At 41.3% G+C, this 8,992-nt stretch overlaps 1 protein-coding gene across 1 annotated transcript; it reads right to left on the bottom strand.

The window, feature by feature from the left end:
• Positions 1-5,260: 5,260 nt before the first annotated feature.
• Positions 5,261-6,208, bottom strand: LOC113261465 (olfactory receptor 2V2). Its single transcript, XM_026507587.2, has one exon. It carries the CDS (start codon positions 6,206-6,208, stop codon positions 5,261-5,263), a length of 948 nt encoding a protein of 315 aa, XP_026363372.1.
• Between the last annotated feature and the right edge of the window lie 2,784 nt (positions 6,209-8,992).

The following is an 8,992-nucleotide window of genomic DNA, read 5'->3' as shown; positions in this document are numbered from 1 at the left end:
GAAGTTTCATTGGTGGCAGGGCCATTGCTAGGGCCTCTGTCCAACTGCTGTGTGTGGATATCTTTCCTCTCCCTGTGGCAGGAGTCTCTCTTTGGAGTGGTGCTAGCACCTGTTGGGCCTACTAGCACACTGCCAGGATTGTGGTACAGTTTGGATGGGCTCTGGCCAAGAGTGTATTGGAGGGGGTAGGATGTCTGTATTTGCAAGGTTTGTGTGCTGGTCCTCTGTGGGAGGGAAATTGCAGCACCAGGGGTGAGACAGGCCTGGCTGGACGAGGCATCAGCCAAAGCACAGGGAGGGGATGTGACAGTGTTAGCAAGTTAGGGTGCTAGTGAGTGTTGATATTGTGCTTTTTCCCACAGGTGGCATGTGTTTATGCTGGGTGGTGGGGGACGAAAGTGATGCCTGCAACTTCTTTGTTCTTGGAGGAGTCTTCCAACCATTTCTGTCCCTCCAGAACATGGTCTGAGATGTGTAACAACTCTCCCTCCATATGCCCCAGATGTATTCCAAACTGATACTTCTATGCTTTATCTCTATGAGGTATTTGTTGTGCTATTTCTTTAAGGGTAGGATTAAAAAAAAAGAAAATAAGGGTAGGATTCAGTTTCCTCTCAGCTTCCTGACTCTCCCAGAACTGAGCTAATTAATTTTTTTTATTAAGATTTTTTATTTATTTATTTGACAGAGATAGAGACAGCCAGCGAGAGAGGGAACACAAGCAGGGGGAGTGGGAGAGGAAGAAGTAGGCTCATGGAGGAGGAGCCCGATGTGGGGCCCGATCCCGGAACGCTGGGATCACGCCCTGAGCCGAAGGTAGATGCTTTAACCGCTGTGCCACCCAGGCGCCCCGTGAGCTAATTAATTTTTTAAATCACTGGTTGTAAGAACTCACAAAATTTGGTCCCTCTGGTTTTCAAATATCTTCCCTGTGTGGGTTCCCTGGTGTGATAGTCTGTTTCTCTTCCTTCTGCACACCCACAGGTCCCTCCCTCTCATGGATGATCCTGTAGGTCCATTTAGCTCCCCACCATGTCTCTACTCTTCTACCCTCTTTGATGTGGTCTCTTCTTTACATTGGTTATGGAATTTATTCTCCCAGTCTTTGAGTCATTTTCTGGGTTATTTATACCGATGTGAGTGTTATCTAGTTGTACACATGGGATGAGGTAAACTTAGGGTCATTTTACTCCACTATCTTCCCAGAAATCCATTCTTTAATTTTTAAAAATAAATTTTCCAATGGCCTATATAAACCCTTTTGCTCCTGGAACTACTTTTACTGTCTGAGATTTCCATTAATTAATGAGTTGAATAAAATCTGTGACATGTTTATTTGATACTGAATGAGAGTTGTGTTTTTAACTGAAAAAAGGAAACTTTGACAACCCCATACAGAAAAAAAAATATGTGATTCAATTCTTCCCTCTATTTAAAAATTCTGAATCATGAATTAAGAACAAACATTTTAAAACATATGATGACAGAGATGGTAAATGAAACTATTCAGAAGGGAAGGCCCTTAATGAAAACATTCTAATCAATGACACCAGGAGGGACTAGGGAGTCAGGAGGACAGGTCCCAATCTAGAGCCCTACCTCCTTGGGGAACAGACTTCACCACCAAGGGAGGGCTGCTTTGATCAGTCAGTTGGGTCTGCAACAGGGTCTCTCTCAGTGCAGGGAAACCAGCACATCTTCATCTCCTTGAAGGAAATGGGGCTGAAATGGAAGCAGGAGGGACCTAGGAAAGGTAGAGAGGAGAAATTTCCAGGAGAAAGAAAGTCTTTTGTGGTGAAAACTCCAGGCTCTCCTCATATCCTGTAAAAAAGGGTATTGACTGAGGTATTTGGGGCACTCCTCATCCACAGGCAGGAAATACCCAATGCCTTCCACAAAGGCTGTAGAAAGGTTTTGAAGAAATGCTAAGATTGGTTAAAATGGGAGACATGTTTGGTCTCAATAAAGAAATACAGGAAAACCTGGAAGAGAGCACTTCATGTCAAAACACTGGCAGAATCCTTAGGGGTTAGGAAAAGTTTTTCAGAAACAAAAATTATAGCACAGAGATAACATTTATCCCTCATTCATAAGGGGAGTACAGGGAGTGGGCTGGACCATGGGGGGAGGGGTCTCATGATTAAGGAGGAAACAGAACCTCACCTGTGGAAAGAAACCCTCACTGAGGCCAGGTCTAGTGCGCAGCTGAGAGGTTTTATTCCCTGACACTCCTCACTGCACCCACTGTTCTCCTGGTCTATTGTGACAAAGGAAAGTTTATTGTATTTTCACAAATCCTTGGAGACCCCTCCTCTGTCACATCTCTGTCCCCAGTCTTGGGCAATTAAGCTCCAAGGGAGGGGAGGCTCCTGCAAAATTCTCTGCTCATCTCAGCTGTTCCAACAAACAAGTTCTCTCTCTCAGGGGGAGGTGGAGAGAATTGGGGAGTGAGGGTAAGGTAGGGGACTTAAGTGGTCTGAGCCCCAGTGTCCTTGTCTGTAAAAGGCACATACTGATGTTCACCACAAAATGTTTGTTGTGAAATTAAAGTGAATAGACAATCTAAAGTCATCTCCCCATGGTAGGTCCTAAGAATTGTAGTGACTATTAGTGTCACTGTCCTCCATTCTCTCCAACCTCGAAAACTAAGCAAATGCCTTCCTGTGGTTTAGTCCAACTTCCAGAACACATTTCTGCCCTCTTTTTCCCCCTTGAATGTAACAAGGAATATTTTATTTTAAATATTTTATTTATTTATTTGACAGAGAGAGACAGCCAGGGAGAGAGGGAACACAAGCAGGGGGAGTGGGAGAGGAAGAAGCAGGCTTCCCAGCAGAGCAGGGAGCCCGATGCGAGGCTCGATTCCAAGACCCCGGGATCATGCCCTGGGCCGAAGGCAGACGCTTAATGACTGAGCCACCCAGACGCCCCAAGAATATTTTCTTCCAGAAAAAGTTTTATTGGAGCTGGTAGAGAGTTTAGATGGATGGATACAAATAACACCAACAACTTAACTACAGATATTTGAAAATATGTCTTCAAATACAGATCAAATTCTGCCATTTATGTTCTAAATGTAATTTCCCAAGGGAAACAGTACAGTGAATTTTCCTGTTACAGAAACTGAAATAACAAAAAGTGGCTAATTCTATTGGAGGATTATATAAACAGCACTTTCCTATATATTTCTTATGTGCCAGACAATAAACGTCTTTACCCCTTTCCTCAAGAATCCCAAAGACCTTACACTTTATTCTTCAAAGAATATAAAGACTTCAAGAAGTCTGTATAAAGTTCCTGGTCACACAAATAACCCAATTAAAAAATGGGTAGGAGACATGAATGGACATTCCTCCAAAGAAGACAGGCAGATGGCCAACAGACATGTAAAAAGATGTTCATCATCACTTATCATCAGGGAAATGCAAATCAAAACTATAATGAGATATCACCTCACACCTGTCAGAATGGCTAAAATCAACAACACAAGAACCAACAGGTATTGGTGAGGATGTGGAGAAAAAAGAACACTCGTACAATGTTGGTGGGAACGCACACTGGTGTAGCCACTCTGGAAATCAGTATAGAGATTCCTCAAAAAGTTAAAAATAAGGGCACCTGAGTGGCTCAGTCAGTTAAGTGTCTGCCTTTGGTTCAGGTCATGATCCCAGGGTCCTGGGATAGAGCCCTACAACAGAGCCCTGCTCAGTGGGGAGCCTCCTTCTCCCAGTGGGGAGCCTCCTTCTCCCTCTCCCCACCCCCTCTCATGCTCTCTATCTCACTGTCTATCTCTCAAATAAATGGATACAATCTTTTTTAACAAGTTAAAAATAGAATTAATGTATGATCCAGCAATCACACTACTATTTACCAAAAGAATACAAAAACACTAAATCTAAGGGATACATGCACCTCTATGTTTATAGCAGCATTATCTATAATAGTCAAGATATGGAAGCAGCCCAAGTGTCCATAGATAGATGAATGGATAAAGATGTAGTATGTGTAAATGAAATACTCTTCAGCCATAAAAAGAACGACATCTTGCATTTACAAAGACATAGATAGAAAAAGAGAGTATGATGCTAAGTGAAATAAGTCACAGAATGACAAATGCCATATAATTTCTATCATATGTGGAATTTAAGAAACAAACCAAAAAGCAAAGGGAAAAAAAAAGAGAAAGGCAAATCAGGAAGCAGACCTGAGAAACAAACTGAGGGCTTCAGAGGGGAGGGGGGTGGGAGAATGGGATAGATTGGTGATGGGTAGTAAGGAGGGCACGTATTGCATGGTGCACTGGGTGTTATACGCAACTAATGAATCATCGAATTTTGCATCAGAAACCAGGGATGTACTGTATGGTGACTAACATAATATAATAAAAAACATTAAAAAAAAGAAGCAGACCCTGAGAGAGAGAGAGAGAGAGAGAGAGAGAGAGAGAGAGAAATCAAGAAACAGACTCTTAACTATAAAGAACAAACTGATGGTTACCAGGGGGGATGGGTGGCATAGGGGATGGGGATTAAGGAGTGCACTAATGATGAGCACAGGTGATGTATGGAAGTGTTGAATTACTATACTGTACACCTGAAATGAATATAACACTGTATATTAACTAACTGGAATTAAAATAAAAACTTAAAAAGCAAAACAAACAAACAAACAAACAAACAAACCCCACTTACATATTAAAAAAAAAGTTCTACTTTTTTTTCACAGAACCTGAAGGGTGAGCATTCTCTAAAGAGAATTTTATAAACTTGTTTTTTGTCATCTGGATGCTTTTCATCTAAGATACTAGTGTGAGACTTTTAATAAATCAGATAAATGATATCTATATATACACATATGGAATATTGTATGTTGCCTGGCACATAGTAGGTTCTGAATCAATGGTAGAGATTAGCAAGAAGAGTTAGGAAGTTAAGCTCAGGGCATCCTCTGATAGTAGAAATTATTCCAGTTTTAAACAATAAGTGATAATAATCCCAATGCGTTACTTTTGTACAGTGCTTGGGTTTACAAAGTCCTATGTTCCAATGTGATGCATTTTACAAATGAATTAGCTCACAAAATTTAAAAAAGCTGGTTTTTCACTAGACATAGAAGAGGGTTTAGGGTTTAAAAAGACATCTCTAAGCCCACAGGTGTTATGATCACTATTAATGAAGAAACAGAGCCTCACATAGAGATTATTTACCCAAATTCACAGTATCAGGACATGGCATCGCCAGGCACAGGGTGTCCTGGCCCTTCAGTGCTGGCTGCCAATCCTGCAATGGTCCAACCCCTTCCTCAGGGCCCCCATCACCTCCTGGTTTCTTAAGCTATAAATGAGGGGGTTGAGCATAGGAGTAAGGACTGTGTAGAAGATAGAGACCACCTTGTCATGGCTAGGGGCCCGGTAGCGCCGAGGCCTCAGGTAGATGAACATGGCTGCCCCGTAGAAGAGGGAGACAGCTGTCAGATGGGAGGAACAGGTGGTCAGAGCCTTTTTGCCAGCCTGAGCAGAGCGCATGTGGAGCACAGCCCTCAGGATAAGAGCATAGGAGGCAACAATGATGGAGAAGGGAAGAAACAGCATGAAGACACAGCAAGCATATATAACGTTCTCAAAAATGGATGTGTCTATACAGGCCAGTTTCAACAAGGATAGCATCTCACAAAAGAAGTGGTTCACTTCCCTCAAGCCACAGTAGGGGAAGGTCATTACTACTACCATCTGGATCACACCATCTATTATCCCAAAGGCCCAAGAGCTCCCAACAATCTGGAGGCAGACCCTCTGACTCATGAGGACAGGATAGTGAAGTGGGTGGCTAATGGCCACATAACGGTCATAAGCCATGAGTCCCAGCAAGAGCCCCTCAGATCCCACAAGACAGACAAAGAGGCCAATTTGTATGCCACAACCCACAAAGGAGATGGACTTCCTGCCAGAAAGGAAGTTGATCACCATCTTTGGCACATTGGTGCAGACCAACATGAGGTCCATGAGGGAGAGCTGACTGAGGAAGAAGTACATGGGTGTGTGAAGTCGAGGATCTATATAGATGAGGAAGAGGAGGAGAACATTCCCACAGAGAGCCACTGTGAAGACCACCATAACCACAGAGAAGAGGACAAGGTCAGTTGGACTGTGAGAAAAAATGCCCAAGAGGATGAAGTCATCTGTGGATGATTGATTCAACCATATCTCCATGGCTTAGTTGAGTTTCCTGGTCACCTGTGAGTGTGAACAAAAAATATTGGATGACTGACATTTCTTTATTACCTCTGCACTCCACATCTTCAGCCAGCTCTTTTCTTCATAACTCACGAGACCTCAACAACATAAACTTTGGGACATAGAAGGGACATTCCTTTATATTCTCATCTAACAGCAATAAGAGTCATCCTAGTTTATAGAATGGGCCAATGATCTATTTATGTATATCCTTACCAGGAAGAATTTATCATAGAACCTTTCTGCAAGCAAAGTTTTGGCTTTATTATATGATCTTGAGTCTTTTATGATATCACACAGATTTGGTTAACTATCTTAAACAAGGGTGTACCTTCTCAGTCCAAGAGACCATTTATATGCACAATAGAAAAGAAAGTGTTTGAAGCATGAGTTGCTCTTTAGCCTGTATGTGTTTTTTTATTTTCTGAGAGTGTTATCATGCTAGTCAATCTGGTATATTTATAGTATTGATAAAAGAAGTATCTTTAGTGCCTCCCATGAGAAGGAAGAGTGATAATCAGAAACCATTATTGTCAGTTATTTTGGAAAGTCACAGAGACAATGTGGAAAAGCAACAGTTTGGTGCCCAAACCTATTAAGAACAGTGAGGTCTTCAGTTGTGCTGAGACTTTTAAAATAATCCCAGGATTAGGCTTCAGTAAAAGTTGACTGATAAACAGGTAATATCTACTTACTAAGTTACCTTTAGTAGACATCAAAGAGCCTTATAAAATATTTCTAACCACTATTTTGCACATGACTTTCTGAACCATTTATTTACTGCTTCGTAAAAGTTCCAATTAAGTTATCAGATCATGTCAATTAAAAGGGATTTCTCTGGATCTTTGGTCAATAATTTTTGTAAATACCTTACTAAGGAACATAATAAGGTGACATGACCTGATTTTACATGAACAAAAGCCAAATTAAGAAATAAAAGTCATGCATGTTTAGAAAGTCATGCATATGAAAACTCCCTTGAGGATAGTCACAATATCTGAACCCAAGGAAAATAAAAGAATAAGTGATTACGAATAATTAAATGGAAAACATCATACTATCCTGATACAACTCTTTCTTTTATTGTTGTCCTCACTCTCTCTCTCCATTGAACCCTGTCTTCACCCTCAAAGGCATTTCCAGTTTTTAGGCTTCTTCTTTTCTCTCTTATCAGCCTCCTTCTAATTTCACCTGTCCTCTTTATTCATTCAGGGCTGCACTATCAGGCATTTGCATGGTTCTGAAAGTGGCTTTTCAGTGTGGTCTTTTCCCTTAAATTTGCTTTAGCAAATTTAGCTATCTATTAGCTAATGTAATTAGCTATTAGCTGTGTAACAAATAGCTAAAAAAATTAGCATTTAAAATAAAATGGCAATCATTTATTATCTTACAGTTTCTGTGGGTCAGGAATGTAGGTGAAGCTTAGCTGGGGACCTCTGGCATAAGGCCCCTCAGAGGATTACCATGAAGTTGTCAAAAAGACTGCAGTCCCAGGCTGGGCTGGAGGAGGTTCTACTCCTGAGATCACTCATGTGGCTATTGATAGACCTTGCTCCCTCTTCATGGGGCTGACTCACAGCATGACAACTGACTTCTCCTAGGGAGCAATACTGGAAAGAGTGAGAGCAAAAGCACCCTAGATAGAAGTCACAGTCTTAAAACATAGTATTGGAAGTGACATCCCATGAGTTCAGCTGAATTCTATTCTTTAGAAGTGAGTCACCAAATCTAGCCCATACTCACTGGGAAGAGAGCACAAGGGCATGAATACCAGGAAAGGGGACCAATGGGGCCATCTAAGAGGCTGTCTACCACATCTTTCCATGTTCTATCTCAAATCCTGATTATTGATATAACTATGCTGGAGTCTAATTATTTTAAAAAGTGATCTTGTCATATAAGAAAGATGGTGAAAAAAAAGAAAGATGGTGATTTGTAAGTTGCCTAGAAACAATGAATCAAACATGTTGAGTTTGTGAGTCTATCTCTCATCTGCTGAGAAGTAACAGGGCTCTCTGCCTGATTCTAGTGACAAGCAACCCACAATCACTAGAAAGAAATTAAACTCTTGCATCCCACAGTACTCCCATCCATTTTTTATTTGACCTCATAGTAGGACCCTGCAGTGAAGGTACAGTGATATTATTAAATAGACCCTCTTCTACAGATGAGGAAAATGAGGCTCTGAAGAGTTGGCTGGAGTGCCCAAGGTTACATGGCTGGTAAACACAGGACGAACACTTGAGAAGAGGGCTTTGGAACCTAAGCTCTGGACACTTACTGTGTCAGGATGTTTCTGGGCAAAAAATATTCTTAGAAGGACAAACTACCTTATCTTGTAGAAATTTTCAGTTAGGAGCTTCCAATTTCCTAATGTAATTCTTGGCTAACTCCACAGCCTTCTGATCCATAGTCTAGACTCTTAACACTTGGAGATCCTTTTGCTAAAGAACAGTTGTGGTTTCTTGTAAGATACAACTTGTATCACAGATGAATATTTGATCACTCATGATAAGTTCCTGTCTTACAAATTCATTAGTTTAAATGGATTTCCTGAAGCTAGATGAATATTACAATTACATTTCTGACTTTGTGAAACTCAAGGAAAGTCTTGGAAGGGATTACCACAAGGCTGAGGGGGAGGAGAAAGAGAATCCATCTGCCTATATGTCTCTCCAAGTGACACCAAAATCTTTGGATCGCAGACACCTCCCAAGCCTGAGCCAAGCCTGAGTCACCGCCTCAAACTTCCAATTCTCT

This window comes from Ursus arctos, unplaced genomic scaffold (genome assembly GCF_023065955.2).
Source record: "Ursus arctos isolate Adak ecotype North America unplaced genomic scaffold, UrsArc2.0 scaffold_5, whole genome shotgun sequence".
Taxonomy (NCBI): Eukaryota; Metazoa; Chordata; class Mammalia; order Carnivora; family Ursidae; genus Ursus; species Ursus arctos.
Note: the sequence above shows the minus strand (reverse complement) of the source record. Positions and strands in the feature narration are given on the sequence as shown.

Coding starts and splice junctions, on each gene's coding strand:
- LOC113261465 (XM_026507587.2), bottom strand. CDS start 6,208: ATGGAGATATGGTTGAATCAATCATCCACAGATGACTTCATCCTCTTG.